Source organism: Centruroides vittatus, unplaced genomic scaffold (assembly GCF_030686945.1).
Source record: "Centruroides vittatus isolate TY-2023 unplaced genomic scaffold, ASM3068694v2 contig_1042, whole genome shotgun sequence".
NCBI lineage: Eukaryota > Metazoa > Arthropoda > Arachnida > Scorpiones > Buthidae > Centruroides > Centruroides vittatus.
This window is the reverse complement of record NW_027120674.1, coordinates 1,102,344-1,118,328: the sequence shown is the minus strand read 5'-3', so window position 1 is coordinate 1,118,328 and position 15,985 is coordinate 1,102,344. Positions and strand designations below refer to the sequence as shown.

Sequence of the window (15,985 nt, the reverse complement as noted above, 5' to 3'; positions counted from 1 at the left end):
ATAATCTTTTCACATAAGTTTTAATATGTTAAAATTAAATTTATATTGAAATTTTTAATTTATCATTTTAAGAATATTGTAATAATAAATTTTCAATAGTTATCATTTATCATCAAAGTTTGTCATACCAATTATTTTACCAATAGCTAGAGATTAATACATCTAAAAAATACATTAAATAGATATATTAATCTTAAATAAACCGTAATCAATTAGGAAAAAAACTTGAACATCTGTGAAAGATATTGAAATATCGCAGAACCTCACTTAACGAGCATAATTCGTTCCAGAGTCTTACTCGTAATGCAAAACACTCGTTAAGCAAAACAATTTTTCCCATAGAAATTAATGTAAAATATGATAATGCGTTCCAAGCCAAAAAAACGCTCAAATGTTTTATGTATAACAGTTATTTAAAAAAAACTGTACAATATACACTGTTAAAGAGCATGAATCATCATCTTTTCTTCTAGAGGAGAATGAACCATCCTGAAATGAGAATTCGATGTGCAGAAACAAACAAAAAAAAAAAAATCACAGCTAATGTGTTTGATAAACACTCCAAACGATATGCCAAATCCTTGGGTTATGTAAAAGCTATAATTAAATAATAGAAATTAATTAATTTGACTAGAGGTAGGCAGTTATGTTTCCATCTTGTATTAAATTTAATAATTATAAATAGTTAATTTTTAATTCAGAGATTTCTAAAATTTAATTTGGAATCGGTCGTTAAATTTAACGATCCAAGAATTTGGCATATCGTTTGGCATGTTTATTATATAACGGGCTATGGTTGTTGATGTTTATAAGTAATATGTGTGAACGCAAGTTTGGAAAAATATGTGATCACAAGTGACACTAAGATGCTAGCGGAACGAGTGCTAAACGCAGACTGATGGAGCATGCCACATGCACACAATTTGGGACTTTCCCTCTCCTCATCACTCGCTACGTGAAACATCACTCGTTAAGCGAGGCAAATTTTTACAATTTGTTTTGCTCGTTATGCGAAATACTTGTTGTGCGAGGTGCTCGTTAAGCGAGGTTCCACTGTAAATATTTTCAATTAAAAAGTTAATCTATTGAAGCTAAGAAAATATAAACATTTATGGAAAAAAAAAGAAAGTCTTTCCCAACAGTGGGCGATGCTAAGGATGAATCATTCACGAACTAAATATATTAAATTTAATAAATTACAATTACAATTTAATTCAAATATCTGAAATTATACTCTCATGAAGAATAAAAGCCAATGTTAACTGCCTGCTTCATATTCTTATTATAAAACTTAACATTTTATCATTAAATTTTTTTAACTTATTAAATTATTTTTTATATGTCTCTATATATTATATTCCTATCTAATTCATAAAAAGTGATTGATGAAATGTTAAGCTTCTAAATATAAACCTCTCATATGTGATCTAAAAAAATCTTTGATAAGATTTAAATTCAAAGAAATGTAGTATTAATCATGAAGCAAACCTCTTTCTGCAGGTACCCTAACATCAAAAATTGTATCATTTCAAAAGAATCTAATTTATTGATAAAAAATATCAAATTAAACTTATTTTATCCATCTAATTATCAGAATTGAGCCAGTTTGTTAATTTAGATAACACCAATAACCATACATTTAAAAACTACAGCATGAATGTCATAGATCATATGCATATCTTTTCAAAATATATGTTTTATTCAATAAAAATTTCAGTTATGTTAATAACCAATAAATAAAACTTATCCACTATAATATTAATTAAACTTATGAATGGAAATAGTTTGAAAATCCTGAAATAAAATACAATTAGTGCAGTTAATTTAACAGCATTTGATTATTCTTTAGTTTAAATAATAAAATATTTTAAAACATACTGTAACTGTACACATTCTTCTCATAAAAGTATTTAAAATAATAGACAAGAATACAGCCACTCCTCACTGAATGACCTAACTGTTTTATAACTTACAACCATCTCTCCAGGGCGGGAATCCCATTCTTAGTCTCCGGCTCATTCCTGCAATCAGTATTTGCTACACAAAGCATTCGCAATCTCCAAGACTACATATTTTGTTTAGAAATTTGTAATTTATTATGCACCCCATTTGAAGAATCAGATGATTAAAATACTAATATGTGTGAAATATCTTCGAAACATCTTTTTTTTTTATGAATAAACTTTCATTTTTTTGATACATCATTTTTATAATTTTTGTTGATTGTATTTTTATGTTCTGTAATATGTAAGAGATGCAAAATGGAGTTTTCTTTGGACTTTTTCTTTATACAGAATAATAACGAGCGATTATTTATTGTGATATCATCACAATGTTGGGCTGTAATTTTTAATCATATTTTCAATTTATTTAATATATATGCTCGCCCCTTTAAATCAACAGTAGCTTGCCCCTGTACATCATACTTTTCCCTTAATAACAGTCGTGCCAGTCATCTATTAACTGCTTTCAGGTGGAAAGTTTTGAATTGAAATAACATGACTTCCAGTTTGCATCAGAAGTTCGTATATAGTTAATCCGGGTCTCCTACCCCCAAGGTTTCCATATCTGGTCTTGGATTTCATATAACTTCGTTCTCGAGATTAAGGAAAGACAGTCAAATGGACAGACAACGGTGGGAATTTATGGGTCTACAATTTTTTCATATTGCAACCCAATTAAGCTCCTGGTTTATTGTTTTTATTCTGTATAAAGAAAATCAAAAATAATGGAACTGTTGTTAAATGAGGAGTGGCTGTATTATAGTTTTTAGTACTAAAATATAATTATATTTTGTATTGGTATAATGTAGTTTTTACACAAACAGTAAATTTATAATAAATAAATATATATTGATATATTAATACATTACTGGCTGATAATCCAAATTGTTTAATTTTAAGAAATTTTTAATGCTGTCAGTAGTTTCATTATTTAAACGAAATTTAAACAGATCCACTTCTTGATTGATAAACCACCGCCGCTGCTGCTCTCTGTAATAAATGTGTATTGAAATAATTTAATTATATTCTAAATAGAAATAATTTAAATATATAACTAAATACAGGATCATTCATGAAATATGAGTGGTCTAGTTTCTCCTTTTCACCAAAAGCTTTCATTTCATCTCTTAGATACACTATAATAACTCTTAAGTTGGGGGAAAAACTTTTCATATTAGGTATGAGTGTTTGTTGTAAAGAAGCAAAATGTGAAAGTATCACTATTAAAATAAATTATACATGGCAGGCAAATAGTATAATCAAAAGAAAAAAATTGAAAGTGTATAAATTTTTGCAGGAACAATTAAGTGTTTCAATTTTTCTCTCTCTATTGTGAATACATTAATTAAATGGAATATGAGATGATACTAGAAGTACTGTTAATAATTCTTTTTAAATAGGGAGAAGTGTCTTTGTCATTAACTTCTAGAATATGTTAAAATGATAGTATATTAATGCAAGAATGTGTTGAGTTAATGTTTTTTCTATAGTGAGAATAATCATCATCATCAGGCCATAACAAGTTTGTTTCCACAATGATTAAAACCAAGTAAGAAAATCATGCAACAATTGTCGAAGGGTTTCCTTACTTGGCTTTAGTCTTTGTGGTTCATAAATTCAGATAGACTGTGATAGTTTGGGCTGGTGAGAGAATGGGCAAAAAAAAGGCATTTGTCTTGACAGTGATTTTGTTAATCATTGTACACCAATAAGAGAAACACCCGAGGCATCAGAATATTCCCAGTCATCAGTTCATAGAAATCTGAAAACAAGTTGATCTTCCCTTGAGTGTCTAAAGGTGATAGTTTTATATGGAAATAACTTCCAAAATTGGAAGCATCATGCACATTTATGTACCTTCAGCTCCAAATTTCTGATATAACATTGTCTAACGAGCATTGATAAGGCTGCTTTCCACCTTTCTAGAGATCCCATTATGGTGTAAGTAACTTTAATAATTCTGCATATTAGTTGATATTAATATTCAGAATTCTTTCATTTGAAAACTTTTTTGTAAGTAAGTGCTTTTTAATTTTCAATTAAAACATTTTTTAGCAATAGAATTAAAAAATGAATATTCTTATTCTATCAATTAAACTTCGATAGATGAAATTTGAATAAAGTATAGTATATAGCTTACGTTCGGCAATAAGCTAGACGTAAAATAAAATGCGAAATGTGATCTTTTTGACGTTCGTCATATAAAGTATTTGTCATGTCTTCAATCTCTACATTCTGTAATAAATATTTAAAAAATAGAAAATAAAATAAAATGTTTTAATACAAACTATTTAATTTTTAACTTTAGAATCAAATCTTGTTTAAATGTATGCTTATTTTTGTTACAAAATATATTGCAATGTTTTATTATCTGTAGACAATAACACAACAAAACCATGGATAAATTTTAAAAAATTATATTATTACTTACCCTTTTAATATTTTTATCGAGTTTCTTTTTTTTCAACTCATTTATTAATGCTAATCTATAATCTTCTGAGGATTTCATGTGTTTTAAACCAACTCTTTCAATGACACACAATACTAAAAAAATGAGATAATTTGCTTAAACAAATAATTAAAACGGACAATTATAATAATTAATAAAAGACTGAAAACTTTGTAAATATATTATGTTGGGAGATAAAATTATACAATTTTTTAATGTGTCTAAATATACTTCTTATGGGGGGTGTGTGCTAGCCACCGGAGGTACGGGTGAACTTTTGATGAAGCTCAATAATCGAGTTTTTGAGTGAATTGGAAGGCCATAAGAAGTGGAGATATGTCGGATTTAAAGAAATGGATATCTGTTAGTAGATTATCTCCGGTTTTAATTACATGTCTATTAATAATTGCCGGGACTGAGTCAAATCCAAGTCCCTTGCCTCGATCTCCACAACAGATGAGCCAAGAAGATATGCAAAGAAGGGGGTGAGGAAGACTTTGCAAGAAAAATCTGAAGGAAAAGGAAAAAAAGAAAGGTAATTGAGTGATACAACTAGTGAAGATTATTATCAATTAGAGAAAGTTTTTAACAAAAGTAGTCCTGTGACCTCGAGAGTGACGAAAACTTATGATTATTTCGAAGCGTCAAGAGATACTGAGTCACAGGTACAGGAAGAGCCACAATAAACTTTAAAATATAAGGTGTGTCTGAAAAGTTCGGTGAATGGTCCCATAGTTGATTAACCGTGCTGGTTAGGATGTCGCGCTCACACACACGTAGTGAGAGACTTGCCAACTAGTGCCCCCTAGCATCAAACTCAAGACAGTTAAACAGAAGTGTGTGCAGCAAACAATGCAACGCAGTCAGTGTGAGAAGGAGTGTCACTGCGAAATGGAGCAACGCGTGAACATTATGGCACTTCCTCACTACATGCCAGGTGACAGTTTTTCAACACTCTCTATATTTCTCAGATCTGGCACCTGCAGATTTCTTCTCGTTCCCCGCCTGAAAGGCCTACGCTTTTCCGACATTGCGCAGATCCAACAACGTGTGACAACGGTGCTTCATGTAATACTGAAAGAAGTGTTTGCTCACAGCTTCCAGCAGTTGTATAACTGATGTCAAATGTGTGTTGTCGCTAATGGCGATTACTTTGGATGCCAGTAAAAGTATTTTGTTTGTATCCCTTGTTTCCTTTATTTTATGAGACCATTCACTGAACTTTTCAGACACACCTTGTAGATATATGAGCCAATACAAGATAAATTCCTACAGCATATTGAACTGCAAGAAATTAAAACAGAGGTTAATTCTCTGAAAGAGGAAAATAAACATTTGCATGAAGAGTTGACAAAATTGTCTCAAAAGGTAGAAGAAGAATTAGAGGAAACATCTCAGAATAACTCCCAATTAAAAGGTATGTTGGAATATGAAATAGATAAACTAGCTAATGTGAGAAATAATAAAAGCGTAATAATTATAAACTTTCCGTTTAATTCGACTGATTATGAAAAAGAAATTAATTATTTCATAAAAAAGGACTTGCAAATAACTAATAGTTATAAAGTTTGGTCAGAAAATCCAACAGTGAAACCAAACATATAGTGAAAATATCATTAAATTCCTCATATGACAGAAATTTGATTATTAAAGAATTCTGGAAAAAGAAAGGTGATTTCAGTAATAAAGAGAAGGAAAAAAAAATACTTCAGATTTATGTATGAGATTTAGAATGAGGAGGAAAAAACTACTAGCAATAGTAAAACAAGAAAAACTTAATGGAAATAGAATTATTATATGAGACGATTATTATATAAAAGACAACATAAAATATACATATCATGTTAATTTAGGCAAAGTAGTTCAATTGAGTGGTTTTTTGAGAAAGAACTGAAACTGAGATTAAAGAATTAATTAAAAGTAGATTAAAGAAACTATAGTTATTCTAAAAGTCAAATTCACAGAAATAGGAAAAACTGGAAACAGACTCGGTCTATGCTTATTCTTGTCAATACTTCTTGTAACACTTCTCTTTATATTAGGAATTGTAAGAAAAATTATCAATAAAACCACCGAGGTTATTGTATCAAGTTCATAACTGATCAAAATACTTTTGAATCCTATCTATCTCAAGAATCTAAAGATGGTTATAACCTGACAAAGTCTTATGTGATGTATTCCAATCTCAGGATACTCATATAGTAACGGATATATGCCTATGATTTTGTTTTTTGTTATTAAAAGATTTTCATTCAGCTAATACTGTATAGAAGAAGAAGTAAATTCAATAGTAATAATTATGAACTTTTCAGAAGGTGATGTTTTAGAGAGACACTAATGCTACTGAATAGATACAACCTCCATGCGATGAACAAACCCCAACAATTGGAAATATTAAGAAATTTATATGACAAAATTGTAATTATTAATAATTTAAATAATTTGCAACAAAGTTTTTTGTAGTTGCATTATATGATTTGTGATTTTATTTATTTAAGTTTCTAATATTGTAAATGTACAATAATGTTAAACAAAATAGATAAGAGGTCAATATATCGTAATTAATATGATATCATATAACAAAATTAATTATGCTGGTAATCAACTGAAACTCCCCTTTGTAACAGGTACACCCTATTACAAATAAACTTTACTTACTTAAATGTATTATGTTTTATATAAAAATTATTAATAAGATTAATCTATAACATATTATAAAATTTATATTTAATACAAAATTACTACTGTAATATCAATTAATAAATCTGAAATATAAACAAACATATCTGTATTAATTTTATTTAAGTAAATTATGTATTAAATACTTTTTAAAGTAAAATAAATAAAACTTAAAAGATTAGTATGTAATAGAGTTATCACAACTTAATTATATCAATAACATACATTGCACTATGTGGCCAAAAATGTTGGATTAACCATTTGTTTACTTAAAATCTAAAGCATAATCACACTTAAAGATCTAGCTCAACAACTAGTTCAACTAATTGTCATTTGACTTTGGTATTCAATATAGATGATTATCTTTCATTGATGCTCAGTGTATCATAATTTTCTACCTATGTACAGTACATTTCTACCTTTAATGTTACAGCTTACACTACGAATAGTTCTGTGTTTCAATATGACAATATTTTTACCCATAAAGCAAAGATTGTAAATGATTGATTGAATGTATAGGAATTCAGCCTTCACAGAATTCTGATCTGAATCTCACTGAACACCTTTAGATGAATTAGAGTACTGACTGAAAGACCAACTAAATCCTATGATCTAACTCCTTCTGAGTTCTTCAGGTGCAACAGAACGTCCTTTGAAACAAATGTGAATTTATAGTTTTTTAAAGAATGTTCTTTTTAAATTCTTTACAGTCCTTACCCGATGGAAACTCTTCTGTCACACATGAAGAACTCAGGAGTTAGAAAATGCTTGTGCAGAGATTGTTTTTTGTTTATACACACCGGAAATTGGTTCTGTGTTTGTTATTAATTGAAAATTTGTGGTTTATTCTGTCAGTCAATAACCTTAACTATTAAATAATTTACATTAAGAATAATAATTCTTACATTGTAGTCTTTCAATAGCAAAATCTTCAAATTCCTTCAAAGAAATATTTCCAATCGGTGGAATTGTATAAAACTGCAAAACATGTTGATATAATTGTTCATTTCTATCACCAGTGAGACGTAATGGTCGACGTTTTCTTCCAATAAACTGCATTTTGACTGTTCACCTTCTAAAGAAGTAAATTAACGAATTAAATATATTGATACAAAATATCTGATTTACAATGGCAATGTTAATAATAGTTTATGTATTGGTTATATGTTATAATTAGAAAGTATTATATTTCTTTGGTTCTGTGATACCATTCATTCTAAAACAAGTTTGAAATCAAAATTTTAAAATATTTTTATGGATGGAAAAATTTGACAGTAATCAACTTTATTAAGTTTTGTTAAGTACCAGAAATTAGAAAAGTACAAATGCCATGAATAGGTAGTATTTATCAGCTCTATTTCATACCATTTACATAAACAAGAACTTTTCATGATTCATCATTATGTTCTCAAAAGCATTTTAAACACTTTTATTATTTAAATTTGTTTCCTGTAAGTAATTCATTATACAGAAATTTAACTGTATATTCAATCCTCGATGTTTATGTAATTTTTTTATACGAGCAGATACATAAAACTGAGCATAAACTTTTAAAGTTCAGCAGTAACTAAACAAAAAATAGGCATTTTCAACTTTATGAGAGTTTAATAATGCAGAATTGAATGTTTTATTTCTATCTGTAATGATCCAATTAAAAGATTTCTGTTCAACTATTTATGCAGTTTTATTTTTCTGACATTTATTCCTGGATAATAAAAAATTTATTTATTCATTTTTTTTTTTTTTGGTTGCAGCTTCAAAGCTTTTTGAATTGCACACATTGATATAGTATAAGAAACTCCCACAAATACATTCAAAATATACATTAAAAAAATAAAAATTTCTCAGTCATTGCTGAATAATAATAAATAAAATTTTCAGATTTAAATTTAAAATGAACGTTAAAATTTAACATCCATAATATTGACGACCATACTAACGAACATCCAAATGATATTTAATTTATAATATTGCACTGTTTAATATGAATTCTGACTGACAAATAAATAAATATAACGGTAGAAGTGCACGTGGATACTTCTATTCGGTTCGTATATATCTTTATGGACAAAAAAATTAATGCATATATGTATATATTTCACTATAATTATAAAAGATTTAATTACCTTTTAATATACCGTTTGAAAATAGACAACGAATATTAAACTTCCTAAACTCAATTCTCCGACATAAAAGTCACGTTAAAAATCTCCCGCCAGTTCTACTGCACTGCCCTCTCACCAACTTTTAATAATTTTGAATTATGAGTTAAACACTGCCTTAAATAATAACGGTTTAAAAATATTTTTGTTAATTTATTTCAATCTTTTATACGAATTTTATTAATAATATAAAATAAAATTAATAAAACTCTATGTAAGTGATACCAAGCTTAGATCGACAGCTGAGTGGCCGAGAGGTTAAACTTCTCTGTTATTGCTAGAATTAAGCTTATGGTACCAAGAAACTATAAACTTTTCCCGAGTTATTCATTCATTTAACAAGAACCGTAGTAGATTAGTAAAGGAAAAAAAAAATTAAAACGGTACGATAACAAAGTTTATATTGTCAAAGTTCAAAGGTCGTATTACGAAAAAAGATTTACCTGCCATTTTGAACCGTTTGAAGATATTCGGTATTCTCGCATTTATGACTTCATTAATGATTCTAACAACTTTGCGGTGGCTTGAGTATAATTCTTAATAAATCGTTTATTGAAAAGAGCAAAAACGTTCGAAAAATAACGCCTACTTCATAACTACAAAAAGCCACGTTTCTTTATGCAGCGAGAGTGTAGCGAAATGACGTTACGAGCAGTGTTGGCCAATCAGAAACCAGTTTCAGTGTGTTCGTTGTAAAGCGCTTCTCGAGCGCTGCATAAAGAAACGCGGCCAAACTGAGAAATCGGTTTTGTTAGTGGACTAAATAGTGTTGTCACCTTTACAAAATCGCTGACCCGGACGGCAGGTCAGATTTGTTCGAACAGAAGTTCCTGATGCATGCGCAATGTCATTTTACAATACGAAAAATAACCAGCATGCATATTGCGCGTCACACGTCAGCACATAAACAGAGTAACGTGGCGGAATAGAGCTAGTGGAACTGAGTTAAGCGCCACCTGTACGCAGGCAAAGAAAACTGCTTCGGGAAAACACGAGGGTCTTTGGATTGGATACGTCCTGAACGCGGTGCTTGTTTTCTTCCTGTGATAATGAATCACAGCTTTCTGCCATACAAAACTTCAAAACATAACTGTTGTGTGGTCGGTTGTAGTGTTACCTATATTATTGCGCCGCCAGGTACAAACTTAATTAACCAGTAATGTGCGATAGTATTTTTAAAAAATCGATATTAATATCGATAATACGACATACGTACTGTACGTGCAGAATCAATACATTAGGTCAAAATGAACTACAGTCACTTCTCGCGTTACGACCACCTCGACTTACGACGAAAAATTTCACATATATACACATATATCTTGCGATTGATTGCGTCATCTTTAGTTTTGTTCTGCAGTTATACAAGCACACGCAAAGGGTAACTAAGATGGCTAACTGTTTTGTTGTTAAGTAGAGTCACTTCTCGACTTACGTTTGAAGTTGCGGAACCGAATCCCGTCGTAAGTCGAGAAGTGATTGTATTGACTAATGCAGGCATTATTTTGACCGTAAACTGCTGAATGTATATATATATTATATATTATTTAAATATATACTTATAAATAATAGGCCTATAAGAATTTATAATTTATCAAATTTCTATTTATTAAAATATATATAGTGTTACATGTAACATACAAAATTCATACAAGATAAATTCATATATTGCAAGAATGCTATTATTCCTCAACGACAATCAAATGAACAAAATGTTGAAACAAAAGTATGAACATGAAGTACTAAACTTTTTTTTTAACTCTTTTCGCCCTGTGGGCACTAAGAGGGCCTCTTTTAGTAGGCCCATTATGGGTTCGGCCAGGCCCACAATGGGGCGACCGGGTAGTGAGGGACGGGGCCCGACATAACCGAACGAACCATCCCCCAAAAAATTCCTGGGGATTATTCGACCCCGGATCCCCCAGGGCGGTAGGCTGCCACCTTGACCGCTCGGCCATCTGGCCTAGTACTAAACTTTAAACTTATCACATTGAAAAATCACTGGTAAGATCGTCATCATCAGAATCTTCCTCACTAGAATGTTTTTGTATGGTTGAAGCAGATGATGGTTTCCAAGTGTAATATTTTATCGTTGTTGCTATTATGTAGCTTCTTTACTAATAACAGCGCAATAACAGCGCTTCACAGGAATCGGTAAGAACTCGATTTTGTAGTTATTATTAAATATAATTGAAAAAAAATACGTTCAACTGCTGCACTTGAATGAGGAAGCAATAAAAACATATTTACTGCCAAAGTAAATAGAATAAAAATGAATGTTTTGAAAGGTACTGAATTGAAAGGAAAGGTATTTTAAGATTTCGTGAATAGTAATAAGAAAATGGTGTTGGGTATCTTGGTACTGGAACAAGTAAAAAGATACTAGATTAATAGAAAAGTACTAGGTGGAACAACACTGGTGCCGCCTTTGTAGCCCCGATTCTGTTACCCAGCGTCGCCGCTAGAGGCGCCTCGATCTAATTTCGCATAGAGCCCTATATAAACAGAGTATGGCCACTCTAACGTGTGGATGCCATCTTGAGGCCAAAGTGCAGTGCCACAGCACTACTTAGCTTTTAAATGAACAATGTTAGAAACAGAAATTAGATTCAGAAAGAAGTTATATTAAGTTAAACATTTTTAGAAATAATTTTTAATTATGTTCGGAGTAATTGTAGTTTATAATTGATGGACAAAATCGCTAGAAGCAAAAAAATGAAAATAATATTTAAAAATTATATTTAGTGGATCACGTTTATTCACAGCACTATTGAAATATAAATAATATAAAAAATATGTATTTAAATTTAAAAATATAATATCTAAAGACAAAAAGTATAAAAAAATCAATAAAGTTTATTTTTAAACAAGAAAACTCAAGTAACAGTGTAACATAGTAACATAACACAGCGTAACATGGTGACATAACATAGTGTAATATAGTAACAAATTTTTCACTTATTTAGTGTATTGTTATTTTTCTGATATAAATTAAATTAACAGTATAATTTAGTATATTATTATTTTTATTTGTAATAGGAATTTATTTAGTGATGATAATCACTAAATATTGTTTAGACCAGGGTTGTCAAACATTTTTCCTAATGGGCCAAATCTTTTCTTAATATTAGATGCCATGACCAAATGCTGAGTTATGAAAAATGGGCAAATATCTATAATTATGCAAATATAAATTTAAAGTTGATGAAATAATTATGAAGGTTATGAAGGTTGAAAATATTTAAATTATTACATTAGCAAAAAAATATATATATAGACAATAAACAAAGACTAGTAATTTAATTAATTTTTTGGACATTTGTATCCTGACATGGATTTACTTGAAAAACTAGATTTCCTATTTTTTATACCTGCATCATTTGTTTTTTTCTTTTGTAACTCTTGCGCAAATATATGAAATCTTACATTTAAAAATCTGTTCAATAAATGCCCTTTAATATCATGACATTGTGGAAATTGTTCTTGGGTCAATTCCTTAACCTGATTAAGAAATTGTTTCTTTACATTAATGGCATTTCTAGAAAATTTTTCTTCAGCACATCTAAATAACTCTTCCACTCGTAGGAGCATGTTATATGCCGAAACTGTTGGATAGGTCAATGCATCTTTTTTAAATTCCCTTGCCTCTATCAGTTTTTGTATATGTTGAGGCATAGTCTCTGTACTTTTACTTTCAATTGCCTGTAAGCAACTATTACAGTGACTGTCTTTAATTTTTACTTGCCTTATGGCATATCCTGCAAGCAAATACAAGCAATCTTGCTCAAATTTCATAATGTCCACCACCTCTTCTCCTTTACAAAGAAATTCATCTTTGCTGAAGTAACTTTCTGTTATTGGACAGTTCTGAGAATTATCTAAAAACTCTGCAAGGAATTTCCCATCATCCTCGTCATAATTTGAAGATGATGGAGCTTTTAGATACTGAGCAATAGTCAGCAATCTCAGGTTATACTTGAATTCAAGTGCAGTTGGTGTAGGATTACCTTTTCTAATGCACGAAAACAAATTTTCAAGGAAATCCTGACTACACCTGGATGTCAAAAAAAAAATGGAAATTATGCTCTTGTAATAATAAGTCTGCCAAATCCAAAACTGAAGTGGTAGACAATATAGCCCCTGACTGTACTGGTTTCCAACCATTTCCAATTGTGAGGCCATTGAAAATTTCTATACATGATTTTAAGAAGACAATCGATTCATCATACTTGTTCTTATCATGTAGACTGAGTGCTGTAACAGGATGTCTTGATGACATGAGATTGAACCATTTGGCAATAACTTCAATAAACCAAGCTGTAGTTTCAACATTTCTACTCCAACCAACCTCATCAATCATGTATCGCATTTCAGTACTAGTCTTACAATTAAATAATTTCAAGGCAACATTAACTTTCATTTTCTGAAAATGATGTGTACTAAGTTGCTGTAAAGTAAGTTGAGGTGCTAACTTCAACTCACAATCACTTTGATAGTTAGCTAAATTAATAACATGATTCAGATCCACAACATTCGTTGGTAGATTATATTTATGAACAGTGTCAGCTGATAGAATAATATTTACATTATGTAACAGGGCAGCACGGAAATTTTTCAAAATATGTGGCGGATCTGCTATGAAGTAGATAGATCTAGATGAATCATAAGGATGAACAATCTTATTAATAGTTTCTGCATATTTGCCCACGTTGATCCCAAAGGCCTTCCACATTGCTCTATTTGCACTAGCCATGTCACATGTAATGCATATAATTTTCAGACCTATGTCTTCTGCTTCTTTAATAATACTAAGGATAATATCATGCAATACAACTCCTTTGCATGAATTTCCACTGAAAAAATATGCAACAGTTTGTTTCCATACCACCAAGTACAAAGACTAATGCTTGACTTGCATGTCCCTCATGTACTGGCAGTGTTACATCACCTAAAAATCTATCACCCTGTGGATCATACTGAACACCCTGAGCAATAGCCATTTCATCTAACGATAAGCAGCAGAATTTTTCGTGGCTATTCATTTTCTGTGACTTTATTTTTAAATATGAGAACACATCGTGAAGTATTCCACTTTCAAAATTAATGTTCTGTAGTCGTCTTCGCAATGTCCGTAAAGACGGAAGAGGCAAGCCTTGTTCAATTAACATTTCATAGCCTGATCTTCCACAAGCAAATTTTAACTGCAAGGCCTTTTTTATTGTATTATTTTGCCATTTTATTCCCCGTGTTGACACGTTTCCAAGTGCTGTCATTTGATCAGGATTAAAAATTAATTTTATGTTTGTATTCTGTGTATTGACTCTAGACTTTAATTTTCTTATCTCTTCATAGAGACCCTTCTTACTTCTCTGCACTCTTTTAACTCTGTGTAATGCATTATGCAATTGAGATTTTAGTTCATTAATCTGTTTTGATTTTGGTGACAGTGGCTGGCTAACAAAATTACTGGAGTCCCGAAATACTAAACCAGATGTCTCATTATCTTCATCTTCATTTGTGCTTTTACAGCCATCACCATTTTCTTCAAAAAGAAACAAAGTATGCAATAAGAAAAAATAGAATATTTAATAAGAATATTTTAAATTTATATTATAAATATACCTGTACTGGGCTGCATAGATGTCATAGGAGATAAATTTGTAGCATACCTGTGGTCCAAGGTCGGATCTATATGCTCACAATCATTTCTATGCCCTGTTTTTGGTCCAGAGCATCTTCTTCTCTTAGGTGCAGGTCTATGAGAAAAAAGTGTAGGCACAGCATCACGCTTCAGCAATCTTCTTCCATCCTTCCTGTGATTCTCATACTGACCTTTCTCAAAATGAGCCTATGAGAGTTAATTGTAAATATTCACATTTCACTAAACCAATAAACTTATAAAGGCTAAAATGTAACAGGCTTAATACATTTTAGCCTTAGTTTATTAATGTGCAATGTACAATTAAATAGGTAGGCAAAGAGAAGTCCTTTCTCATAAAAATTCTGATTCTTACCTCACAAAGTACTGCATGTTTTCCAGGAATCCATAATTTCTCATTTTCATCCAGCCTGTTTACTTTAATTGCCCATATTTTTTTTCTTGCTTCATCACTAGGAAATCGATGAAGTTTGAATTTAGGAGCTCTATTTGAGCAATTAACGGCTGAACAACCTGGCATGATTTATTTTTATGTGGTAGCTTTAGATGTATCGGCAGATCTAAAGGCTAAAATAATGATTTATAACGTCAGTATAGCTAAATAATAACTAACTCGATGTTTAAAATCTATTTTAGATCGGAATTACGTGGTATATAAAGTTTCTAATTCTGTTATTTATCGGAATAAATAGCTGATTGACACTCACCTGTCATAAGCATCAATCGATCAAATCTCCGAGCCAAATTTCCATACAATCTCAGCAGGTGAATAATACCCGTACAATATAAAATACAGTATTAAGACCAAGCACAACTAAAACAAATTAATTCTTTAAAAACACTAAAAAACTTTAGGTTATAATCCAAGTAAAATAAACTACTCTTTAGCTCCGACTTCGAGTGAGTTATTTAGACAATAAAGAACGAAAAAATGCTATACTTTGATCAACTTCTTTATTTCATTTCCCAAATGCATTTCGCAACGCCTCATCAGTGGGTAGTTGAGTCTCGGTAACCCATTCCTTTTATGCTG

At 30.5% G+C, this 15,985-nt stretch overlaps 1 protein-coding gene across 1 annotated transcript in view; it reads right to left on the bottom strand.

Annotated features, from left to right (window-relative positions):
- The window catches only part of LOC136970090 (DNA primase large subunit-like), a 35,809-nt gene extending 26,473 nt beyond the window's left edge, over positions 1-9,336 (bottom strand). The window contains exons 1-5 of the mRNA XM_067264470.1: positions 9,258-9,336; positions 8,037-8,206; positions 4,435-4,547; positions 4,144-4,238; positions 2,873-2,993 (exon numbers count right to left, since the gene is read on the bottom strand). Of these exons, the coding sequence (XP_067120571.1) occupies positions 2,873-2,993; positions 4,144-4,238; positions 4,435-4,547; positions 8,037-8,190 (483 nt within the window). The 5' untranslated portion in view covers positions 8,191-8,206; positions 9,258-9,336. The remainder of the gene's footprint in view (positions 1-2,872; positions 2,994-4,143; positions 4,239-4,434; positions 4,548-8,036; positions 8,207-9,257) is intronic.
- Between the last annotated feature and the right edge of the window lie 6,649 nt (positions 9,337-15,985).